The sequence below is a fragment of the Watersipora subatra genome, chromosome 1 (assembly GCF_963576615.1).
Source record: "Watersipora subatra chromosome 1, tzWatSuba1.1, whole genome shotgun sequence".
Taxonomy (NCBI): Eukaryota; Metazoa; Bryozoa; class Gymnolaemata; order Cheilostomatida; family Watersiporidae; genus Watersipora; species Watersipora subatra.
In genome coordinates, this window is record NC_088708.1 from 32,478,509 (window position 1) to 32,506,315 (window position 27,807).

General features: G+C 38.0%; 1 protein-coding gene across 1 annotated transcript; it reads right to left on the reverse strand.

The window, feature by feature from the left end:
- On the reverse strand, nt 1-27,683 carry LOC137398329 (protein DD3-3-like). The gene is made up of 15 exons (XM_068084439.1): nt 27,574-27,683; nt 25,076-25,129; nt 23,686-23,772; nt 23,245-23,340; nt 20,934-21,072; nt 20,661-20,809; nt 19,424-19,544; nt 18,589-18,794; nt 16,162-16,371; nt 13,115-13,282; nt 11,647-11,882; nt 10,650-10,866; nt 8,159-8,276; nt 1,034-1,234; nt 1-457 (listed from the first exon to the last, which is right to left on the reverse strand). The coding sequence occupies exons 1-15, from the start codon at nt 27,642-27,644 to the stop codon at nt 263-265; spliced, it is 2,268 nt and encodes a 755-aa protein (XP_067940540.1). The 5' UTR covers nt 27,645-27,683; the 3' UTR covers nt 1-262.
- Nucleotides 27,684-27,807: the final 124 nt, after the last annotated feature.

Consider the following 27,807-nt stretch of genomic DNA (forward strand, 5'->3'; position numbering starts at 1 on the left):
GTGAATGTGAATTTATTATGCACACGTATACATTTCAATAGTGTTTGGAAGATTGCATGATAACAGGAAAAATAAGTAAAGTGTATGATAAAGGTAACAAAGTCTGATGCGAATGCGAAAGGGAATGAAACAGTAAATATAATAAAATTGAGCAATATTTCCATAAAATGAATTAAAAGCTTGCGTGAATAAAAGCTTATTACTGTCAAACTAATAAAAAGGGTCTTTCTTGAGAAATGGTAACTAAAAAAACATAGCCATCTTAAACTTTTCCTTGGGTGCCTCGTTTTGCATTCCTCACTCCCCTCGTGACTGCCTCCCATTTTTCTGGTTTCCTCCTAAAGTATATCACTACGGCAACCACCAGTATCACAACCGCGAGGGCAACGATGACACCGGCAGCAATAGCTCCAGCATTGATGCTATTTCTTGCCACATAAACGCCTCCCCCCCTCACCTGCAAATAAACAACTATTATCATACAGGTAGCTTGGCTAGCCATGAATTTTTAATGTCTTATCACAATTAAGGCTAATAAGAACTTCACACTACACGAAACTATGAGTATCCTGACATACATAATTACGATGCACGTTTCCAGGTTTTAGTGAGCAGAGAAGGTCATGCCAGAATAAAGTTAGCTTGGAAAGTGTTGACAATTGAGTGCAATTACCCTGCACAAACAGTAATGGTCTGACCAGATGATGACATCCTCACTTTGGATTGATCTTACGACAGTACCTAAGCACTGCATCCACGCAGAGCGATATAACATCCTAGCATTATCGTCTATATTCTTCAGCTGACGTTAGTGCAAACGATATCTAAGGTGAACCCGAGTGTGCAATCTTTTAAGATTTTTAATATAGCTAAAAAATACATCCTCTACACCAACTCATTACATGAGCTAGCTTAGATACCAAAGTGTTACCTGTGATGGATTACTGCGTTACAGCCTTTGCTCTTGTTCTGCTTAGACCTCAGATTGGATATCATACAAGCTATTGAATAATAGACAGCGATCGTTAACTACCTGAAAAACAGCTCGGCCATCAGTCACTTCAGCAGCTATATGTTCCCAAGAAGAAAAGTGCTGCGAGTAGCTTCTGTACACTTTGACATTGTTTCCAGCATCATTGTGTAACTTGAGGTCAATTTGAAATACTTTGCTGTCACCTGTTATGTCGTTCTCCGGACTGATTACAACAAAGTCGCTAGCATATCCTGTGCCAACCTGTAAACAATGGATAACATTTTGTTATCTAAACCTTTCCTTAGATTGATAACATCGTAGCGCAAGCAACAGTAAAAATAGCATATATCTAAAAGCCAAAAATTTAAATAGCGGAAGACCTAGAAATACTTTTATCAAACAAAAATGATCGTCGAATATAAAAGTAATGGGTTATTGTACTTGAAACTGTCATCACCTTAGTTTTATAGTTATGTATGAGACAGTGCAGAGTACACTCATAGATAATAGGCAGTAGCCAAACTGTGATATTTACTATACCTAGAACTCTACTGTATCTACAGCCCATGTTCAGCTATAGATTTGTCATAAGTTTATTATAGATTTTTATTCATTACAAAATATAAGAAAAAATGAATTATGAGTCAGTTAGACAATACGAAACAATACTTAGTTATGTACAACAGAAAGAATAAAAAGATTTTTCTGTCACAAGCATACCACTGTATGAGATGTTTTGTTTGACAAGTGCATAAGCCATATCACACTCAAAATGCCTCAGCAATAAAGCTATGGGAAGAATGAAAGAGGTTTATGTGCTATTTCCACAGTATTAAGAAATTAGTAATGAAACTCCATTAGCACACTTCAAATAGATTCTCTCAGCAAAGTTATTCAAAATAAATCAGAGCGAAAGAGAGGATTTAACAGCGCACATGTTCCAACACTATCTTATCATTGAAACCAAGCACATGTGTGACATGCTGGATAACAACTAATGGCAAGCACCTGCATCACCTATCAGTTGTCAGCTTATCGATAACGTTTACTTGCCATTATTTGTCTCATGTCAATCAATCATGATTCAACAATAATACGGACACCTCAATTTCTCTTTGATGAATGTAATTGCTGAAGATTATCAAACTAGATTTAGCCGTCATTGTATAGTAATATTGACCTACAGCCATCGTAAGTTCTGCAGTTTACTTTCATTCCTCTTTTTAAATAATTGTGTTTTCTACACAAAAACATCATTGAGACTCAAATTGAAAAAATGTTTTATATTTACCAGTAGATACGTTTATATTTACCAGTATATATGTTTATATTTACCAGTAGATATGTTTATATTTACCAGTAGATACGTTTATATTTACCAGTATATATGTTTATATTTACCAGTAGATATGTTTATATTTACCAGTAGATATGTTTATATTTACCAGTAGATATGTTTATATTTACCAGTAGATATGTTTATATTTACCAGTAGATATGTTTATATTTACCAGTAGATATGTTTATATTTACCAGTAGATATGTTTATATTTACCAGTAGATATGTTTATATTTACCAGTAGATATGTTTATATTTACCAGTAGATATGTTTATATTTACCAGTAGATATGTTTATATTTACCAGTAGATATGTTTGTACCTGTACAGAAAATGGAACATAATGAATCTAATAAAGAACTGAAAAATTTATACTCTGCTCAACTACTACATCCCAGTTGAGGATATATAGACAAACCTAGTGGTCAGTGGTAACTATAGGAACATACATAAACAGATATGGTATTTTGCTATAGCCTAATGCACAATTTACACGCAACTGTAGAATAGAGCTACATGTTAATGTAGCTAAACATGTGGATAAAGAAACAAAAAATATATTAAATGTAAATATAAAACATTCATGAGAAAATGTAGTTAGATACAAAACATAAACAAATGTAACAGTCTGTGGAAGAAAATATGGTGCCTTGGACACTATGCACACATCACAACCAAAAGTTCTCACTACAGTTTCGTTGAAGGGTACAGTTGCTACAGCTCAAGGTTAGAAGGGTACAGTTGTTACAGCTCAATGTTAGAAGGGTACAGTTGCTACAGCTCAAGGTTAGAAGGGTACAGTTGCTACAGCTCAAGGTTAGAACGGTACAGTTGTTACAGCTCAAGGTTAGAAGGGTACAGTTGTTACAGCTCAAGGTTAGAAGGGTACAGTTGTTACAGCTCAAGGTTAGAAGGGTACAGTTGTTACAGCTCAAGGTTATAAGGGTACAGTTGCTACAGGTCAAGGTTAGAAGGGTACAGTTGTTACAGCTCAAGGTTAGAACGGTACAGTTGCTACAGCTCAAGGGTAGAAGAGTACAGTTGTTACAGCTCAAGGTTAGAAGGGTACAGTTGTTACAGTTCAAGGTTAGAAGGGAACAGTTGCGACAGCTCAAGGTTAGAAGGGTACAGTTGCTACAACTCAAGGTTAGAAGGGTACAGTTGCTACAGCTCAAGGTTAGAAGGGTACAGTTGTTACAGCTCAAGGTTAGAAGGGTACAGTTGTTACAGCTCAATGTTAGAAGGGTACAGTTGCTACAGCTCAAGGTTAGAAGGGTACAGTTGCTACAGCTCAAGGTTAGAAGGGTACAGTTGTTACAGCTCAAGGTTAGAAGGGTACAGTTGTTACAGCTCAAGGTTAGAAGGGTACAGTTGTTACAGCTCAAGGTTATAAGGGTACAGTTGCTACAGGTCAAGGTTAGAAGGGTACAGTTGTTACAGCTCAAGGTTAGAACGGTACAGTTGTTACAGCTCAAGGTTAGAAGGGTACAGTTGCTACAGCTCAAGGTTAGAAGGGTACAGTTGCTACAGCTCAAGGTTAGAAGGGTACAGTTGCTACAGCTCAAGGTTAGAAGGGTACAGTTGTTACAGCTCAATGTTAGAAGGGTACAGTTGCTACAGCTCAAGGTTAGAAGGGTACAGTTGCTACAGCTCAAGGTTAGAAGGGTACAGTTGTTACAGCTCAAGGTTAGAAGGGTACAGTTGTTACAGCTCAAGGTTAGAAGGGTACAGTTGTTACAGCTCAAGGTTATAAGGGTACAGTTGCTACAGGTCAAGGTTAGAAGGGTACAGTTGTTACAGCTCAAGGTTAGAACGGTACAGTTGTTACAGCTCAAGGTTAGAAGGGTACAGTTGCTACAGCTCAAGGTTAGAAGGGTACAGTTGCTACAGCTCAAGGTTAGAAGGGTACAGTTGCTACAGCTCAAGGTTAGAAGGGTACAGTTGCTACAGCTCAAGGTTAGAAGGGTACAGTTGCTACAGCTCAAGGTTAGAAGGGTACAGTTGCTACAGCTCAAGGTTAGAAGGGTACAGTTGCTACAGCTCAAGGTTAGAAGGGTACAGTTGCTACAGCTCAAGGTTAGAACGGTACAGTTGTTACAGCTCAAGGTTAGAAGGGTACAGTTGTTACAGCTCAAGGTTAGAAGGGTACAGTTGTTACAGCTCAAGGTTAGAAGGGTACAGTTGTTACAGCTCAAGGTTATAAGGGTACAGTTGCTACAGGTCAAGGTTAGAATGGTACAGTGGTTACAGCTCAAGGTTAGAACGGTACAGTTGTTACAGCTGAAGGTTAGAAGGGTACAGTTGCTACAGCTCAAGGTTAGAAGGGTACAGTTGTTACAGCTCAAGGTTAGAAGGGTACAGTTGTTACAGCTCAAGGTTAGAACGGTACAGTTGTTACAGCTCAAGGTTAGAAGGGTACAGTTGCTACAGCTCAAGGTTAGAAGGGTACAGTTGCTACAGCTCAAGGTTAGAAGGGTACAGTTGCTACAGCTCAAGGTTAGAAGGGTACAGTTGCTACAGCTCAAGGTTAGAAGGGTACAGTTGCTACAGCTCAAGGTTAGAAGGGTACAGTTGCTACAGCTCAAGGTTAGAAGGGTACAGTTGCTACAGCTCAAGGTTAGAAGGGTACAGTTGCTACAGCTCAAGGTTAGAAGGGTACAGTTGCTACAGCTCAAGGTTAGAAGGGTACAGTTGTTACAGTTCAAGGTTAGAAGGGTACAGTTGCTACAGATCAAGGTTAGAAGGGTACAGTTGCTACAACTCAAGGTTAGAAGGGTACAGTTGCTACAGCTCAAGGTTAGAAGGGTACAGTTGTTACAGCTCAATGTTAGAAGGGTACAGTTGCTACAGCTCAAGGTTAGAAGGGTACAGTTGCTACAGCTCAAGGTTAGAAGGGTACAGTTGTTACAGCTCAAGGTTAGAAGGGTACAGTTGCTACAGCTCAAGGTTAGAAGGGTACAGTTGTTACAGCTCAAGGTTAGAAGGGTACAGTTGTTACAGCTCAAGGTTAGAAGGGTACAGTTGTTACAGCGCAAGGTTAGAAGGGTACAGTTGCTACAGCTCAAGGTTAGAAGAGTACAGTTGTTACAGCTCAAGGTTAGAAGGGTACAGTTGTTACAGTTCAAGGTTAGAAGGGTACAGTTGCTACAGCTCAAGGTTAGAAGGGTACAGTTGTTACAGCTCAAGGTTAGAAGGGCACAGTTGCTACAGCTCAAGGTTAGAAGGGAATTTTTAGGCAGGTTTTTAAAATTTGCATGGATTCAATCATGATTTTTCGGGAAGAAATGATTCATTTTACTTTTTCATAATTTGGCCGAAATTAGTGTTTTCTGACAAACAATCCAATTTTGATGCGTGTGTAACAAATCTGTGAAAACTCTTCCATCGTGAATAGGCAAGAGTGATGAAGATAATTGGTTACATGTGTAGTACAATGTTACAGAAGGACCTTTGAAATTACAACCTATGAGTATATGATCAATGGTGAGATCGTAATTGCGACTGGCACAGTTTTTCTTCACTACTATGTTTAATGAATGACATCAAACTCTTTACTGCAATCAGATCAAGTACAGGCATTGTAAGAGTCATCTCTATCTTGGGTTTTCTTGGGTTTTGTTCACTCAAAAATAAGAAACCAGTTCATTACTAAAACCACCGGAAAGCTGGTACAGTAGACGCTCCTATAACGTAGGCCTCTTATAACGTAAATTCCAGATAAAGTAAAGAATTTATGTGAAGTTTTTGCTTCTTACTACACAAAAAATTTCATATAATGTAAAGGGCCAGGTCAGGCAAGTTCTCAAATTTGACTTGAATGTTACTCAAACTCGCCGCACTTGTGAAAGAAAAACGACGTGCGTGTAGCGTTCTATCTATTATAAATGCAACTTTCGCGATGTTCTAGCCGTCTAGCTCATCATGATAGATCACCAAATGTGTCGACAAAACAGAGAACAATTGCTGTGGAATTTTTTGTAAATACAAAGGCGTTGATTGGTGCAGATGCTACAGCGTCGGTCTACCAATCTAAATGTGATGAGTTGGAGTATCGTCAAAAGTTCTCTTTTATCCTAACCTTGACCTCTTGATACAGATAGACGACAAACAGGTAGTACCGCTTTATTATAGTAAAATTATTTTGTTGTTTTGCTTTATCGTAGACGTATAAAATATTTATTATTAGTTTTACTTTGCAGAATAGACATTATGTTTAGAAAAAAAATAAGCAAATGGTTGTAAATGAACGTCAAAGATCTGCACTCACTATTAACTTATTGTGAAAATTACTGCAATCAAGGTCTATAAAACCTGTAAGATTGTTCAGAAAAAGGAGAAAAATTGTCGATACAAACCGATAATACTGCAGTTACGGTACAGCTCACAAATTAAAAAAGCTAAGTCAAATTTTAATTTTTTGCATGACCAAAGGGGTGAGTGTGGAAGGATATTGGAACGGATTAGGCAATTTATATGTACTTTACTGTTCTTATAACATAAAATCTCTATCAAGTAAACGTTCCTGGAACGGATTACTTACGTTGTAAGAGCGCCTACTGTATTTATATTTCGCATGATCAACTGTGTTGATGACAATAAAGAAGAATGTTTCATGGTTCATAGTACCCTTTTTATGTCTTTGGTTTTCATTCATACTTTGTGTGTAACTGCTAGCATTTCTACTCTCCAAACTTACATGTAATTGACACAGCATAATTTTACATGACTGGATGTAAGATATATAAGTATTAGTTTAATTGAAGTATGTAAATCACTGATACTGAAACTGATACTGATACTGATACTGAAACTGATACTGAAACTGATACTGAAACTGATACTGAAACTGATACTGAAACTAATACTGAAACTGATACTGAAACTGATACTGAAACTGATACTGAAACTGATACTGAAACTGATACTGAAATGTACGTTTAAAAGGCATTCTGATGTGCAACCCACAGACAATCTGAATGAGGAAAAATGAACAAAAAAATCATAAACATCGAAAAATTTGATTTAAATAAAATCTGATTTAAGAAAAATCATTAGTTTTTCCAACTCTCTTCTCAGGCTACAGGCAGTTTAATGTATAACACAATTACTACCTATTATAAATACCCTATTGGCAACTTCTTTCAGCGGTGTTTATGCTCACCAGCATTTGTTACAACATAACCCTAGATAATTTTTACTACACATGCATGTACACCTACATGTACCCATACAAGCACACATACACGTACATGTACAGTACACATACATGCACAAGCACACATACAAGTACACCTACGCATATACATACAAATATGCATACAAATATGCATACACACAGATGTACATGCACACTTACTGTACATAAATGTGTACATGCATGTACACGTACACACATGTACGCATACATGTGTGTGTGTGTGTGTGTGTGTGTGTGTGTGTGTGTGTGTGTGTGTGTGTGTGTGTGTGTGTGTGTGTGTGTGTGTGTGTGTGTGTGTGTGTGTGTGTGTGTGTGTGTGTGTGTGTGTGTGTGTGTGTGTGTGTGTGTGTGTGTGTGTGTGTGTGTGTGTGTGTGTGTGTGTGTGTGTGTGTGTGTGTGTGTGTGTGTGTGTGTGTGTGTGTGTGTGTGTGTGTGTGTGTGTGTGTATGCGTACATACACAAATTCATATGACATATGCATGCAAACTTGTATGTGTGCATATTTGAGCACATGTATGTACACATACCTGTATGTGTCAACGTAGTTGCACACATAGAACTACTAACTATACCAACTCCTAACTAGGGCACATGTAGACTACCCATAACACTGGGTATAGCACTATAGAATAATAAATAATTTACTGACTGTCAGAGACTGTTCAGCATCTTTTATTTTTTGATGTCCCACTTCAGCTGGCCAATGTTCCATCTTAATATATGTGAGACGAGAAAGGACACCTACATTTACTGTCAGCACAGCGGTCCTACAAGTAGTTGACACTACATAGGAATGCATTACATAACCATATATAACAAGAGGCATGCATTACATTGTCATGCTCACAACAAAAGGTATCACAGCCATACACACTCCGGAGGCTAAAACTAATACTAAGGACTGCTTGAGAACTTGTAGCTATTTTTAGCTAGAGTTAGACTTCACCTTACAATCACCACACATACAAATACTCATGTGTATACAGGTAGAGTTAGAATTTACCTTACAATCACCGCACATACAAATACTCATGTGTATACAGATAGAGTTAGAATTCAACTTACAATCACCACACATACGAATTGTTTTAACATTTGACACAAAACTTGAGCAAATATTTCTATTAACTATTGAAGTAATTTGAACAAAGTCTCGTAAAACAGTAGTTTTTGTGTCAGTATATCTGTACACAGTTTTCATTCCTATAGTTTGGTGGCACATCAATAAAATAATATCAAACAAACTGAATTAAGCTACTGCTAATCATTTTTATTCCAAAATTTTAGAATTATTATGCATAGACTTACTCACCGCGCTTTATTATCCCACCTGACGATCTCTCACAGCACACCTGACAATCTCCCAAAGCACACCTGACGATCTCTCACATCACACCTGACGATCTCTCACAGCACACCTAAGACCTCTCACAGCACACCTGACGATCTCCCACATCACACCTGACGATCTCTCACATCACACCTGACGATCTCTCACATCACACCTGACGATCTCTCACAGCACCCCTAAGATCTCTCACAGCCCACCTAAGATCTCTCACCGCACACCTGGCGACCTCTCACAGCACACCTGACGATCTCTCAGAGCACAACTGACAATCTCTCACATCACACCTGACAATCTCTGACATCACACCTGACAATCTCTCACATCACACCTGACAATCTCTCACAGCACACCTGACGATCTCTCACAGCACACCTAAGATCTCTCACAGCACACCTAAGATCTCTAACAGGACACCTGACGATCTCTCACAGCACACCTAATGATCTCTCACAGCACACCTAAGATCTCTCACAGCACACCTAACATCTCTCACAGGACACCTGACGATCTCTCACAGCACACCTAATGATCTCTCACAGCACACCTAACGATCTCTCACAGCACACCTAACGATCTCTCACAGCGCACCTAAGATCTCTCACAGCACACCTAAGATCTCTCACAGCACACCTAACGATCTCTCACAGCACACCTAAGATCTCTCACAGCACACCTAAGATCTCTTACAGCACACCTGGCAACCTCTCACAGCACACCTGACGATCTCTCACAGCACACCTGACGATCTCTCACAGCACACCTAACGATCTCTCACAGCACACCTAAAATCTCTCACAGCACACCTAAGATCTTTCACAGCACACCTGGCGACCTCTCACAGCACACCCGACGATCTCTTACAGCACACCTGATGATCTCTCACAGCACACCTGACGATATCTCACAGTACACCTAACCTGATGATATCTCCCAGTACACTAGCCTACAAGGGTACTAATTAATTAAAAACAAATATAAAGATATCAAATGTAAAAGCAAGAAAATGCAAATAAGTTTTTTTAATCGAGAGTTCATAAGTCCAAGTTACACTAGATTCGTATCTCCCTGACTACCCCTACCTACACAGGAACACCTCAAATCTATATTTTGTCTGTATTACATTTTCAAAAAACCTACAGAAATTTGTAAAATCAAAAAATCTTATCTATTAGTGTGCATCAGAGCTCTAGTTATTTGAATAATAAATTCTATTATTGCTGAAAAAAATCTGTAAGGAAAATTTTAGTATAAGAAACATCATCGGAGCACGAGAATAATCAACAATACTTGATTTTGGCACATGTACAGGTAAGTTGTTTTTGGTACATGTACAGGTAAGTTGTTTTTGGTACATGTACAGGTAAGTTGTTTTTGGTACACGTACAGGGAAGTTATTTTTGCATTAAAATTACACACATCAAAATAGATGTTGTAAAAGCATGTAAAACTTTAGTAGTCGAAGAGGGGTTTTTAGCTTACAAAGATGACAAGCTGTGACACAGACATTAGATATGCTAGACTCTTTATGATTTAGCACTGAATGAGGTTTGTCTCAATGAATGATGTTTGTCTCGTCAACGAGCTGGATAAGGAGTTGTTGTCACAGGTAAGTTGACTGACCATCATGGTAACAGCATCAATAATTAGCCAACTTCCATAGACAATACTGAACATGCTTCAAGGATTCTTACACCTTGCTCATTACTTACAGTAACTTTCAATTCAGCGAGATGAATTGGGTTCGTAACTTGCTACAACAATCAGAAGATCTAACACAAAAGTGTCTCACCTCTGCGGGAGGGCTAACTCTCCTCCCCTCGCTCCCAGCTGTGTCTCTGCTACACCATGCTGCAGGATGACAAGTTTGCCTTTTTGGCTTCGATTGGAGAAGTTGTTATTTCTGGTACACATATAATGAGAAACGCCTGCTGCTGTCACCTTCTTTGGACCAAGGTCAAAATATGTGCCGGCATCATCTAGCTCAGATAGCTCACCCCTAAACTGGCCTAAGACAAAATACCATTTAGTATAAGTGCCAGGTAGGTGCAGTCTGCTCTCATGAGACAAGACCCATACAAGCCATCTGCAATGTTTGTAACAACCTACAGCTATTATGGATGACTAGAAGGGCTATTTGTTGGAGTTATCTTATGCTTATCTAATGCTTTCATTGGGCTAGAGATTCGACCAATTGAAGAGCTCATAGATTGAATAATCTTCGACCAAACAAAACATGTACAATAGCTGATGTTAAGATATCATATGTAACAATTGTACAACTACAGAGACTTAGACTATAGCTAGTGTTAAGATATCATATATAATAGTCAGACAACTACAGAGACTTGGACTATAGCTAGTGTTAAGATATCATATATAATAGTCAGACAACTACAGAGACTTGGACTATAGCTAGTGTTAAGATATCATATATAATAGTTGGACAACTACAGAGACTTAGACTATAGCTAGTGTTAAGATATCATACATAACAGTTGAACTATGGAAGCTGTACTAAGAAGAGTTAGCTTATAGCATCTCTTAGTCTCATCTAAAAACTCATGCCACAACATTTTGTAAGCGTTTCACACCAATATTTTCATTCCCCTTTCAGGAAGTCATCGCAGATTCTTACATATATCGAAATGCTGCTCCAATAATAACTCGGACTCTTCTCATACGCTGATAAAATGCCAAAAATAAGAGGATCAAGCAACTGGCCCTCTTTTCAATTATCATGTAGTAGCACCACCTAAACTCTCCTTACAGAAAATTAAAAAAAGTACCTGGAGAAAGGATGGCGAGAGAGGTTTTATCTTCCAGTGACAGGCCAGCGAGGTTGGCCTTGTCTAGATTCATAGGATAGCTGCGGCCCCAGTGGCCATACTTCTCTGTGCCTTGCCAATAGCTGCCACTATCTTCTGAATAGACTCGTTCCTCCTGGAGAACCATGTTACTTCTGTCGCTACCTGCCTGTCCTTGCCCGTCGTTGTTCTTCGGATTCGTATTCGAACCAGTCCACCTAAAATGGCATAAACAATATTTCGAGCTAAATTATGTTGATATGCATATATAATGAAGTGAATGGCCAGCAAAAGCTCTTGGTTATCGGTTTAGGAAAAGAGGTTTGATGATATGATGGTGTTCTTAATTATTTCTAGAAGATACCATAAAAAGAAAACAAGACAGGAAAGTAGTGTCACAAATTTTAAGCTTAAGAGACACAATCAATCAGAGAGATTGATTGTGTCTCTTAAACTTAGAATTTGTGACAATTCTTAATTCTCCTTATGCAATCACATATACCGAAGAGAAGACGCCTGTGACCCAAGTAAAGGCGTGGTCACACGAGCACCGAACCGAACTAAATGACGCAAAACGACGTCATTCTCAGCTGTAAAAAGTTCGACCAAAGACAATTCTAGCTGAAACGAACCATTTCGGTACTGCTCGAAAATTCGTGGCTGAACCCTTGCTCTTATTGGCTGGTTAAAATTCTAGAATTCTAGCGAGCACGCTTCACCTTTCTCCTTATGCGCGTGTGAGTAAAGTTGAAAAGTAAAAAGGAAATGGGACGATACTTTTATTTCGTTAAATAAACAACATGAAGCAATTTACGACAAGGTTCACCCGGACTTGTGATTGTGTTGCATAAATGTAAGATGTTGCACTTACGTTTTTGCATAAATGTAAGAGAATGGTTGTGATTTTCTATCGTGTAGAATATAAGTAATGTGTCATATTCATCCTGATGAAGTATTGTTGACTGATTTATTTATGTAAAACCACAGTACTATGATAAAGACTGTTTTTGTTTGTTATGTACTCAGCATAGAAAAACATTCATATGTTAATAAAAAATATAATTATGTTGATGGGAAGGGTTGACAAAATCTTTGTATCGAGTGATTTATTTTGAGCAGCTGAACGATCTTCTGATAAATCTGCTGTGTAATTATAATTTATAATTGTACCTCAAAGTTTTTTGTTTACAATAGAAATATATTTAACTGAAATACATAGCAACTACTAATGAAACCGTGTCCTGTCTTTATACGTATGGTATCTAGAAAGCGAAGTGACTTCGGATGCTGTGTGACACGTGCTATGAACCGAACCAGCCTTCGAACCGAACCTACGTCGGTTCGGTGCTCGTGTGACCACGCCTTAAATGTAACCACCGTTGCCCCTCATCCCTTTGTAACAAGAAGAATCAACCTGTTATGTCTTACATTGTGGCTTCAATGAACTTACTGTATATGAATATAATCATCAACGGAGGCCTCCAACGTATTTGGTACAAAGTCATACTCAACGGCTGGATAAACTTGCACAATATTTCCTCTTTTTCCTCGCACATTGACATTATATATCCTTTGTCCGTCCAACTCGGGTGAACTGCGTATGGCCATAGCAAAGCTTCTGCAGAACAAAAAAACCTGTGTTTATCGATTCTAAAGGGAATACAGCAGGTCAGATGGTCACAACTTGCTCATCAAACGATGCAACTGGATGATTATTGGAATCTGGACACGGACAAGGGTTCAAATAAGTTCAGAGAACTATGGTAAAATGACCTGTCAGGCTATCTTTTTACATTGACTGACTGCTATAAAAAAAAGACAACTCTCTCAAATACATCATAATTAATAGCGCAGAGTTATCATCATAAAATCATCATTGCTGCTTACCTATAAGAAGTATTTGATGGACACATCCTAGATTTAATTGTTGACAGAATAATTGGGAAGAATATAGAAGTGGCAAAATATAACTAATAATATAACTAAAAATCTCTTTTTGGTAGACCTGATCAGAATATGGGTCAGCTAAATTGAACATAATATATGTCAATCAACACCAATTAATGCAGACTAACACATCTTCTATCAACCATCAACACATCGTGTAGGCTCACGAGCAAAATGAAAGGAGAAATATACCTAGCCTAATGTTCAGCATACAGCTAATCAGACGCCACAACACATCCCCCGAACCTCTGATATAGAATACAGCTAAGCTGACGCCCCAACACATCCCCCAAACCTCTGATATAGATTACAGCTAATCAGACACCACAACACATCCTCCGAACCTCTGATATAGAATACAGCTAAGCAGACACCACAACACATCCCCCGAACCTCTGATATAGAATACAGCTAAGCAGACGCCACAACACATCCCCCGAACTTCTGATATAGAATACAGCTAAGCAGACACCACAACACATCCCCCGAACCTCTGATATAGAATACAGCTAAGCAGACACTACAACACATCTCCCGAACCTCTGATATAGAATACAGCTAAGCAGACACCACAACACATCCCCCGAACCTCTGATATAGAATACAGCTAAGCAGACACCACAACACATCTTCCGAACCTCCGATATAGAATACAGCTAAGCAGACGCCACAACACATCTCCCGAACCTCTGATATAGAATACAGCTAAGCAGACGCCACAACACATCTCCCGAACCTCTGATATAGAATACAGTTAAGCAGACACCACAACACATCCCCCGAACCTCTAATATAGAATACAGCTAAGCAGACACCACAACACATCCCCCGAACCTCTGATATAGAATACAGCTAAGCAGACACTACAACACATCTCCCGAACCTCTGATATAGAATACAGCTAAGCAGACACCAAAACACATCCCCCGAACCTCTGATATAAAATACAGCTAAGCAGACACCACAACACATCTCCCTAACCTCTGTTATAGAATACAGCTAAGCAGACACCACAACACATCTCCCGAACCTCTGTTATAGAATACAGCTAAGCAGACACCACAACACATCCCCGAACCTCTGATATAGAATAAAGCTAAGCAGACACCACAACACATCCCCCGAACCTCTGATATAGAATACAGCTAAGCAGACGCCACAACATATCTCCCGAACTTGTGATATAGAATACAGCTAAGCAGACACCAGAACACATCTCCCGAACCTCCGATATAGAATACAGCTAATCAGACACCACAACACATCCCCCGAACTTCTCATATAGACTACAGCTAAGCAGACTCCACAACACATCCTCCGAACCTCTGATATAGAATAAAGCTAAGCAGACACCACAACACATCCCCCGAACCTCTGATATAGAATACAGCTAAGCAGACGCCACAACACATCCCCCGAACCTCCGATATAGAATACAGCTAAGCAGACTCCACAACACATCCCCCGAACCTCTGATATAGAATAAAGCTAAGCAGACACCACAACACATCCCCCGAACCTCTGATATAGAATACAGCTAAGCAGACGCCACAACACATCTCCCGAACCTCTGATATAGAATACAGCTAAGCAGACACCACAACACATCTCCCGAACCTCTGTTATAGAATACAGCTAAGCAGACACCACAACACATCCCCGAACCTCTGATATAGAATAAAGCTAAGCAGACACCACAACACATCCCCCGAACCTCTGATATAGAATACAGCTAAGCAGACGCCACAACATATCTCCCGAACTTGTGATATAGAATACAGCTAAGCAGACACCAGAACACATCTCCCGAACCTCCGATATAGAATACAGCTAATCAGACACTACAACACATCCCCCGAACTTCTGATATAGAATACAGCTAAGCAGACTCCACAACACATCCCCCGAACCTCTGATATAGAATACAGCTAAGCAGACTCCACAACACATCCCCCAAACCTCTGATATAGAATACAGCTAAGCAGACACCACAACACATTCCCCTAACCTCTGATATAGAATACAGCTAAGCAGACACCACAACACATCTCCCGAACCTCTGATATAGAATACAGCTAAGCAGACGCCACAACACATCCCCCTGAACCTCTGATATAGAATACAGCTAAGCAGACACCACAACACATCCCCCGAACCTCTGATATAGAATACAGCTAAGCAGACACCACAACACATCCCCCGAGCCTCTGATATAGACTACAGCTAAGCAGACGCCACAACACATTTCCCGAATCTCTGATATAGATCTAATGCTTTGCAACAAAACAAAATAAAACAGATTGTGATAACAGAATACTTTGATGAGGCATCCACAATATTAAACTCAGATAGAGTGTGCACCAAACCTTATAACAATCGTAATAAGTTTTGCTATATATAAACTTCACAGACCAAAGTGAAAGACTTAAATTTCATCAAACCTCCTGTAAACAGCTACGGGTGATGTAAGAGGATGAAGAGTGTTTGATATACTGTTGACACATCTGTAGAGCACATGCTATACAGAAAATACAGAGATTAGGGCAGTACCTGTCCTGAAACACTCGTCCATACTGAGCCGTGTTGATTGCCATCTGCAATGTGAGCTTATCATTGTTGAATATGTCCACTTGGGGATTGTTTTTGAGAACATACCCTCGGTTACCGCCACTCTCCAAACCATACTTCTCTGACAGGTCAAGTTCTGTACCAGCAGGCACACCATCCCAGCCCTCATATTCACCAGTAGAAATGTTGTACCTAAACAGAAACAATATTTCCATCTGAGACTAATTTTGATATTCAGGTACATGTGGGTAGATAGGGAGTGATATGTATATGTAAATATCCAGATGCGGATAAGTAGATATCTAAATATGTGTACATGGATATTAAAGGTTGAGATACATTTTAATGTATATATAAAAATCTAGATACACATCTAGATATATATATATATAAATATGATATATATATATCAACTCAGGTGAGTTGCAGAAAAGTGCGCTATTGGGAACAGCTAAGATCTTGAGGCGAGTGCTCAAACTCCCAGGTCTCTGGTAGGAGACCCGAGTTAGAGCAGTATTTACCACCCATACGGGGTATCCGGGGTGAGGAAACAATTTTTTATATATATACATATATATATATACATATATATATGTATATATATATATATATATATATACAGCGTATCTGTATTCTGTCTGTATATTCAGATACGTACATGCAGATATGGCTACTGAACTATCCACAGTGATGATAGAAACAAAGTGATTTAGCTAAGCATGCCTGTCATGCATCTCTTACGAAGCAGTAAGGTGCTTACCCCGTGACATAGACACATAGACGTCGATGGGACAATCAGAATATTTTAAACGTACACACATAGAAAGTTGGTACACGATGCACCCAAATGAGGGCCAATCCAAAAGTTCCAGGATAGGTTTGATAATTCTTCAAGGATTTGTGGTATCTTGCTAATTTTATGTGTGCAGGTTGTCGTAGGAGTTGTGCACTCTACACCATGGCCCATGATATTAAGCAATATGTCAAAATCAATTTGCAGGAAATGACATTTCATCAGTCAAAATAAAGAAGTGCTATCACATTTTGTCTCAAGCTTGGCAAGAATGCTAGTGAAACCTATCAAATGATGCAACAAGCTTACGAAGAACATTGCTTAAGCAGGAGGAGGATGTTTGAATGGAAGAGGTTCTAAGAAAAAAAAATCAGTGTAAGATGACATTCATAGTTACATAGCTAAGAATGTTGATAAGGTGAATCTGGTGAAAAAAGATTTGTGCTGACCGCGGATTTTCCATCGCAGAACTGTCTGTGAAGCTTGACACGAGTTACGAAACTGTACGGAATAATTTTGACAAACGCTGTGGCAATGAAGCGAGTCGGTACAAAATTTGTTCCTCATTTGCTGAGAAGAGCGAAAGCAACACCAGATTTCAGCAAGCTTTGAAATGCTGGCAGCAGTCAATGGAGATGCAACACTTTTGGAAAAGTTACCGGTGATGAGAGTTGGATTTACTTTTATGACCCTGAAACAAAGACTTAGAGCTCATGGTGAAAGAGCCCTACCTCGCCAAGATCAAAAAGGACCACCAAAACTGGATGTCCAGATTACCTACCAAGGCTATTATAGTGATTTGCTTCAATTCTGAGGGCCTAGTACACAAGCAATAAATCCTTCAAGGTCAGACAATAGCTAAATATGTCAACTCAGATGTTTTTAGAGTACTGCGTGTTTAATAATGTTAAAACGGCATGAAGGATGGACAATGCACCAGCACACACTGCCATCGAAGTTACTGGATCTCTTGCAGAAACAGCACTCCTGCAGCTCCCCACCCACCATATTTGCCAAACCAGGCACCATATGACTTTTTCGTGTTCCCCGACTCGAACATGTGTTGAAAGGAAAAAGATTTGAGACACTAAAGACTGTGAAGACGGCATGTTAGGCAGAGCCTAAGAATATACCAGGAAATAAGTTGAGCCAGTGTATGGAATCTTAGAAATGTTGTTTCCAGTGGTGTATTGATAGCCAAGGGGAATATTTAACGTTGTTTCCAGTGGTGTATTGATAGCCAAGGGAGTATTTAACGTTGTTTCCAGTAGTGTATTGATAGCCAAGGGAGTATTTAACGTTGTTTCCAGTGGTGTATTGATAGCCAAAGGGAGTATTTAACGTTGTTTCCAGTGGTGTATTGATAACCAAAGGGAGTATTTTGAAGACAACTAACACTAAGATCTGGTGAGTGAAATATTTTCCAAAATATCAAACCAGTCCTGAAACTTTTGGATCAACCCTGATACTCCTTTCAGTTCTTGTATCTACATTTTTCAATTAATGTATTACTTTAGATAGTCTTCTACCCCATTAACAGGCAGCTGTTTCGCCATTCTACTACTAAATCATACACTTGTGAGAGGATTAGGGAGGGTTAGGGGAGTAACTTTTACCTTATCCTAATTGCACATCTCTCCCCTAGTGCCTCCTTGGGTATAGTCCAATTGTAGACATTGGGATATCCATTGAGTCCATTGCCGAGATGATTGTCACGACTGAACTCGGTCTCTTGGCACTTTGGAGCTGGAATACCATGACTAGGCACCTCCTTCCACTCACCTCTTGTGCCATTCACACTGTTAGCAGGGTAGACAAATGCCTAAAAATATTCATCCAAGAATTGGTAGAATATAATTTACACTTCCCTACGCGATGTTACAATCACTAAAAATGCTTTACTTGTTTTAAAACTTTGTCCTAAAATGCAAATGCAGAATTCTAGACAACATGGACACCATAGGCATTTTAGACTAAATATATGTGCTTGCTAACAAATCACAACTAAATTGCTTTTACTTGGTTGAAAGTTGTAAAGTGAAGCGGCTGTTTTAGTCTTGTATCTTCATTATAAGCATGAGTTAATTAGCATGAGTCTAAGGCTTGACCAATTGATCGCCCAGTTCTATTCAACTTTACAATCCTCAAAAAGAGCAGCGTGACATCCAAACCGTCATAAAAAATGATACCATTTTAAAGCTAATGGCAGCCAATACATCACGATTCTCTAGTTGTCAAAAAGACCAATGATTGATTTTCGTATGAAGCATAAACCTGCCTAGTTGCTGTTTCTAACCACTCTAACGTGTCACAAACTTGCCAAACCATGTCAGGATTAATTATACTGTGTCATGAGTCATATTACGTGTGACTCATGCCTGAGGTTGTCATGATATAATGACGCATTCATAATTTATGGCGCATTTTAACACGCTCAACAGAATGACTCACCAAGCAGTCCTCCTCATTGTTGGGTATGATATAGTCCTGCCTGGAGATCATGGCAGCGTACGGCAGCACACACTCATATCGTGACTTGACATTTTCTGACTCAGCCAAATACAGCTCACAACTTTTAAATAAAATTTAAATAGACAGTTATATAAGCATCATGACAATCGAGGTATATTATAGGTGAACTTTACTTTTATTTCATAGCATCTGTATCTATGTTAATAAAAATAATCGAAGCGGCTATCCATGTAGATGCAGCATAACCTCAGGAAGGTTTTCAAGTAAAAAGATAATAGCGAATTTCTACAGACCGGTCTACGAAACAAAGTGCAGGGGGGACAACCCCTGCGTAGCCAAGAGTAGACAACTACAAATATTTTGAATGTGGCATTCTTTAACTGCGCGACTAACGACAGAAAATTTCACTAACATATCGCTAACAACTAAAATCGCTAACAACTAACATATCGCCAACTACTAACGCACCGCTAATAACAAGCCTATCAGTAATCACTAACACATCACTAACAACAAACATTTTGCCAATGACTAACATATTGCTAACAATCGATAACAACTAACATATCATCAACTACTAACGCACCGCTAACAACAAACCTATCACTATAACTAACATATCGCTAACAACAAACATTTTGCCAACGACTAACATATTGCTTACTAACATATCACAAACATATTACTAATGGCTAACATATCGCCAACGACTAACATATCACTAATGACTAACATATCACTAACGACTAACATATCACTAACGACTAACATAATGCTAACGACTAACATATCGCTAACAACCATCTAAAATAAGAGTCTTGGTGGTAAAAAATGGCACTAAGGTGCAAGGTTGTAGCTATGAACATACCAGTGTGCATACCATACGGTGGGTGTAGTCATGATTTAAATACGATGCAACCAATTGCATTTGCATTTGTTTGCAAGTGCCTGGCTAGTTCATAGTCACTATATGATAAAGCACAAGACCCATTAGCAAGGAATTGGAATCGGGAGATTAAACTATTCATTGCTAAACAAGTGCAGTGAGAAACTGAGGTGGTTAGCTACGAATAATTCATTAAAAAAGGCACACCTAACTCTAAATATAGGTGAGCCAAAGTAGATTTAGACAATGAAGTGGTGAAATGTGATCTCGCTATGACTCTGATATAATCCAAGAAGAACTATAATAAATAGTACGATAACGAATAAGCACCGTGATACATTGTTGGTCATTATAACCAAATCTCTCCAAGGAGTAGGGTGCCAGTAGGGGTAGTAATCACGCTCCTCCGGACACTCATAGCCTCTCCTGGTACCTCCAGGGTTCTGTCTCGTATATTTGGCTGTTTTACCTTTCAACTTCTGTAAAGGCAGTTTTTATTTTAAAGTAATCCAGAATAACTGAGAATAACTGAGAATAACTGAGAAGGGTAAAATGAATAATAGTTTATTAAAGCTATGCTCTAACAACACACTGAACTCATACTTGGTCAGCGAGGAACAAGCCCTCATTCCGCTGCCTACGCTTGCACTTGCTGTAATAGTTGAAGTCCTCATGCATGCCATAGGTCAAATCTGTGTTGCAGTTGAGGCCTTGACATTGTGCGGAGTTCTCGGGTATAGTGCTGTCGAATGACACAAAATACATTTAGTCTATAATGGTATATATAGTCCTATAATGGCTCACCAACACGCATATCATTATTTACCTAATCAAGTAAATAATCTAGCTTAATCACCCTGGAAAAGCGCACTGCATGAATATTGATAGCAGATACTTGCTAATCCAGCAATGGTTAAGCTTCATCAGAGCTATAGCTATAGCTGAGGTTTCAGTAGTTTAAACTACCCACAAAGTTACAGGCAAACCTTCACACACAAAGTTACAGCCAAACCTCTACCCACAAAGTTACAGGCAAACCTCTACACACAAAGTTACAGTCAAACCTCTACACACAAAGTTACAGCCAAACCTCTACATATAAAATTACAACCAAACCTCTACATACAAAATTACAGTCAAATCTCTACATACAAAGTTACAGTAAAATCGGTGCATGTTACAGTTACAGTCAAACCTTTACACATGTAGTTACAGCAAAATCTTTACATACAAAGTTAATTAAAACTGTTGAGCTGGAGCAACTATTCCTGCCAGGAACTGCGGTGCTTGGTTTACTTCATCCCAGATGATTATGTCAAAATATTTCTTGAAACATCACATTTCTGTATGCAAATGCTAAAAAGCTGGTAGAAATTAAAATAAAAACAAAAAAGATAAATTTTTAGTGAAAGTCAAAGTAAGTTTTGCGATGTATTTTTATCACTATCTCTGCTACCAAACCTACGCATTGCTGTGCCTACATTTCTACTGGCATGTCTCTGAGGTAAAGTAATGATAAAATTTGTTTTTTCTGATTACTATTTAATTTCGTCAAGTTTTACATACGATTTAGGTTTTCACCGTTAGTTTTACACAGTTTTGTATGTATGCACTTATTTTCATCCAACATTTATTAGTTGAAGTGTTTATTGTTATTCTTTAGCTCTGGAATAAATTAAACAAAATGCTATGTATGCTATGCTTATAAAATGTTTGGTCCAACTCATGACGGTTTTAACTGCCATGCAAATATTAAAATAAATTACCTTCATGTGTCCAGGTTTCACTGTATATAAAACTACTAGGTGAACTCCAGGAGTTGCACGAGTAATAGAAATGTTTTTGCATAAAAAATTTATTTTTATTTAACTTGTACAGCATTTACCATTCTAACTTTTAAATGAAGGTGTTTATTTTTGTGTGTGTCTGGCCAACGCGTAATTCAAATATTTGAAAACTCTGTATATAAAACTATGTAAAAAGTTGAAAGCATAACAACTAGATTATATGGAAAAGAACTAAGAAATAATCAATAATAACAGGCCATTATTGTCACTGTTACATTAGAGACATGTGAAGAGTGAAGGGACGACAATGCGTAGATTAAGAAGTAGAGGAGATCATATTTTACTATTGTAACTTACCTTAAACTAATTTCCGTAAAACAAGCGAGTATGACTCAACTATATTATATGTATTATGTGTTAGTCATTAAAGTTTGACATAGTCATAGCGGTAAGAACAACAGAAAACTGAATTTGGTTTATTGAGAGGAAGAAAAGACAATTTACCAGTCAGATAGATGAGTAAAAGCTTGTGGATACATCCCTAGTTGCAATTACTATAAAATATCACCGGTAGTAAATGCTCGGTGTTAACTATTAGGTTACTATCCACCCCTAGTACTAAGTAATCTGAGTACTGCTCCTACTATTACTAATCACCTCTACTACCAGCTGACTATGCTTAGTACTATGCCTCATAGTACTAACTGCTCCTAGTATTAACCGCTCTTCTTACTAACCACTCATTGTACTAACCACTCCTCATACTAACCACTCCTCGTACTAACCACTCCTCGTACTAACCACTCCTCGTACTAACAACTCCTCCTACTAACCACTCCTCGTACTAACCACTCCTACTAGCCATTCCTCCTACTAGCCATTCCTCCTACTAACCACTCCTCATACTAACCACTCCTCCTACTAACCAATCCTCGTACTAACCACTCCTCGTACCAACCACTCCTCCTACTAACCACTCCTACTACTAACCACTCCCAGAGTCAACTAAGATTATAACAGCTATTTCAGTCACATCACCTATTACTAGCAGTAGATATCTGTTACTTCCATTATGGAAGCTACCCACTTCTCGCATCGCTAGTGTTGAACAATACAATGCTACATACGTGGTAGTGGCACCATCTCTGAGACTATTGCTGCACATGTATTGAATTATGAGTTCACAGTGAGTATTCGGTCCACCACACTCATGCTGGTTTGTCCTGTAGGGAGTAAAAATAAAGTGAGCAATAGCTGCATAATTAAGATATGACAGGATGACAATAAAACGCAGCTGAACCTATGCAAGCAGTGGTAACCAATCAAATGTGGCGTATAAAGGAGAGTGAGTTGATCGATGTTCCAGTGGTCTAGTTAGCATTAACAGTTAGCATTAACATATTCTTTAAAAGCTGCTCTAGTTTGTTTGCTCAAAACTTGCAGAAGCAATACATGATCTATGCAAGGCTAGTCACAATGTACAGGCAGCATATAAAAGTAGAAAACAATTCCACAAACAAGAAAAAAACAACAAACTGAGAGTAATGCCCGAGTGGGTTAAAACTCACCACTCTATAGGCAATACAGAGCCCTCGTAGTAGTAGAGACTCCCTACATTGTAGCCACCTCTATCATTGTTTTGACTGTCAAACACTCTGGAAGAATCAGAGAAAGCGGCTTTAATCAATCAGTGAATATAGATACAAGGAATAAAAGGGATGAGCTATACCGCTATACAACAGGCGTGACCACTCTATACGTATTAGTGCATCATGTATATTATTTATTATATGGTAACAGAGACTATGCAAGTGAATTTACAGTCGATATTGGCAAAGAGTTTATACCATATAAAATCCCAATCATCAATGGAATTCTAGACCAGATGAGACTGTTTATGGATTCATGTAGTAAATTAATATTATGAAATAATAAAAGGTGTAGTCGAAATGAGTTAGATCATAGTTCTCAAAGCAAGCATTGCTACTGTTCAATAAATGTACATGTAATAATACAAGTAATGGCTAGAGTATTCAATAGAGAAATAATAGTGAGCGAGTGCTCAGTCACAAGTCTATGTATTTCATATCGCTAGACAAAATCCCATCAAATATCTCTTATCAATCGTACTATTTATCCTTGTGTAGTCAGACCTTTGTAAACTGGAATACACAGAGAATGCTTCAGATTCACTGAGCATTACAATCATTTGAATCAAACCTTTCAACGATAATTCTTTGAATATCACAGGTCAATGTGCTGGTCTGGTACATCCCAATGCTATCAAGAATCCCACTGTTCAATTGAATTTAAAACCATGTTTATGGACTCTCACTGAGATTTTTCATTCCATTACAAAACATCTTTCTTTTTCAGTGCAATGCTTTCAAGGAATGAAACATCACACTTCCCTCTCTAAGTTTATGTGTGTCCAGATCTGGTCATCACTAGTTGTGTTTAAGTGAACTTCTCAGACAAAATTATGAAAACATTTTCTCGCTGATTTCAACACAGACGATAGTTTTCAAATGTTGCTTAATTATTGTAAAAGCAGATGTTTGTAGAGTTATTTAGTTTATATTTAAATGTAATATTGACAAAATATCATTTTTAACCAATTGAAGTGTTTGCTACTTTGAATAACCAGTACATTATTCACTGGTTGTTGTACACGTAGGAATAGAGGAAGAAAGATTTTCTGCTGCACGTTACATGTAACAGACAGGCATCTTCCTAGGTTCCTATAGCCAAAAAAAGGTTTTATTTTGGCCATTTTACGAGTGAACTCTAGCATGATAGCATAAACAAAACAATGATTTAGAAAGTGTTACATTTAAAATCATGCATGTGAAGATGAAATAGTGCATCGCTAATAACGCATCACTCGTGATACATCACCTCCAATGCTTTTGCTCAATGTGCTGAACTTTCTCATGCATGAAGTAAAGATATTCATACCTGTTAGCATTATTTCGCTCTCTTCCCTCTTCGTCTAACCTGTTATTGGAGCCCCTGAACATAACATAAAAATATGCCAGTAATAAAAGCCGTACACACGCCCAAGGCAAAGCGTTACAAGCCCTGGTAGTTCGACCAAAACAATTAGACATAAACTCAGGTACCAGCATGTTTACTGAAACATTTGTTGGTTTCTTTTGATAATAATGGAAAACTTAGATGAGACGGTTTGCGGTAGTAAGACTGGCTAATACGCAGGCAAAAATTACTAGCAGAAAATGAAGTAGACTCAAGCAGAGATGGTTCAGCACATTATGAAGGAAATACTACGAAAACCTGCAGCTGCCCTATAAAATATTTGGCCAAACGAATAAACCAATAAACATTTTATTTGGTCCAACCGAATATTTTATAAGGCAGAAGACATACATATGTGGGTAAGAGAAAAACTGCTTAACTAAAAGCCACTAGACATATACATATATATGCACTGGTTGGATGAGTTCAGCTACGGAAATAGCTGAAGGAATGATGTCGTGACACGTATCAACAAAATTGTAACTTAACCAGGTTTTTCGTTTCTATTCTAAATATTTTTTATTCTCATTAAATGAAAGTTGAAAAGAATGTACCTCCGCCTAAATACATTATGGTGAATATTAAAGCATGGCTCGTCTGTGGTCAGTGTGCTTCCCTTGCAGACTGTTCTTGAACCAAAGTACTGACTAACTTGATGAATTCAGCTACATACGTGGAAAATGAGTAGAAGGATGAAACTTTCAAATGCCAGTAGTCCATGGATATTGGCACCATAATCACAGCCCGGTTTAGTAAAGTTGGCACAACAAAATCAAATGATTTAAATAATTGTTTTTTCAGAAAAAGTCATGATTCATATGAATTTTTTTTCATAATTTGGTAAACATCAGAGTTGCTTGATCAACTATTCTGTTTAATGTATGCATGTAACAAATTTGTAAACGCTCCTCTGTCATAGATTAGCAAGTAAAATGGAGATAATTAACTACGTGTGTAGGACAATGTCATAGAAAGAGCTTTGAAACTAGGACCTATGACTTTATTTCATGAACCTCAAAGCAGGATTAATTGTGAAGTAGAAACTGTAACTGATATAGTTTTTTCACATGATTCTGTTAATAAATGACATTATGCCATCACTCTTTGCTGCATTAAGCTCAATAGTTGAAGCATTGAAAGAGTATTTTCCACATTTGGCTTTGTCTATTCACAAATAAGAAACCAGCTAGATACTGAAAAAACATTTATTTCGCATGATCAGCTGCATCAACTGCGCTAACGAAAAATGTGCTTAAACACTTCATAGCACCTTTTTGGTTTTCACTCGTAGAGTGTGCGAAACTGCTAGTGCAATTACTTCACTAACTTACAAGCAGTTTGCACAGTATATTTTTATATGACTGTTGAGATCAAAAAATGAAAGAATTTGTCAAATTAAAGCATTGAAGTCACTAAAACTGAAAAGTGGGTTTACCAGCATTCTGATGATTAATGCAATTTGCATAAACAAAAATGAGTCCAAAAAACAAGTTTATCAAAAAGATCATAAACATCGAAAAACCTATTAAATCGAAAACATCGATTTGAACCAACAGAAACTGATTTTTTCGAACAAATCATGATCTTTCCAACCTTATAGTTAAAAATGTTAGTAGAGCAATTTGAAGAAGGTAATGTTTCAGGTGATCTTTTTTATTTGTTTATTCTATAACATTCAGATGCTTTGAAATTTATGTTACGGTATACTGCTATTTATGCTTTGAATGCTGAAGTCAATATAATTTGTAATTGATATATCAGGTTTTGAAATCATAAGGTGAGTAGACTGTGAGTGGACTACTTAGACAGCCTCATTAACATCTACGGACAAATGTCCTCTAATACTATTTTAAGTTTACTGTATTTCATAAAACCACAACAGTGTGATGGCAACAAAAATCTTATACTTATTGATTTGCTCTTATCAGCTGCTGTCTAAAAAACCATACACATAGTTGGTTTATTAAAAAAACCTAAGGAAAACCCTTCTATCTGTTCCAGAATAAATGTCATAGTTTGTTGCTACCACTTCTTATTTACAAATTGGCTAAAATGCTTCGTGCAGAGATCATTAAAAGCAGGCATAGCTTAATTAGCCTTGACGTATTAAACTCATAAGGATTACACCTAGTGTTACATACAGAGCACACCAAAACCCTAACTTTCTTTGTAGTCACAAAAACACAAAAATTATTGATTACATAAAAACTTACTGTTTGGAATGCATGAACACAACACTCTAAACCAATCAGTGTCTATGGCTTAAAGGTATGTATTACCATCACTGTATATCATTGATATTACCACCGTAATATCAATGATATACAGTCCCCGTGGGGGCTGAATCTCATTGGTAATATCATCAATTTCCAATAGATTACCATCAAAAGAAACTATATGGACATAAAGAAAAAGTTTACCTAGGATTATGCATGTAAATATCCGCAGAAACAAACGGTACAATCGCGGTTAGTATAAAAATATAAAACATAGTGTTGATTGTTTTGATGAATAACGTTCTTCCTGAAACGATACCACGGCAGAAATGCCCGACGAGCAACATAGAACAGGTTCTACAAACCTATAACGGGCATTAGTAGAGCCCCCAACTTTAATTACGATATAATCTTTGCCCAGCTATTAGCGATGGCGGT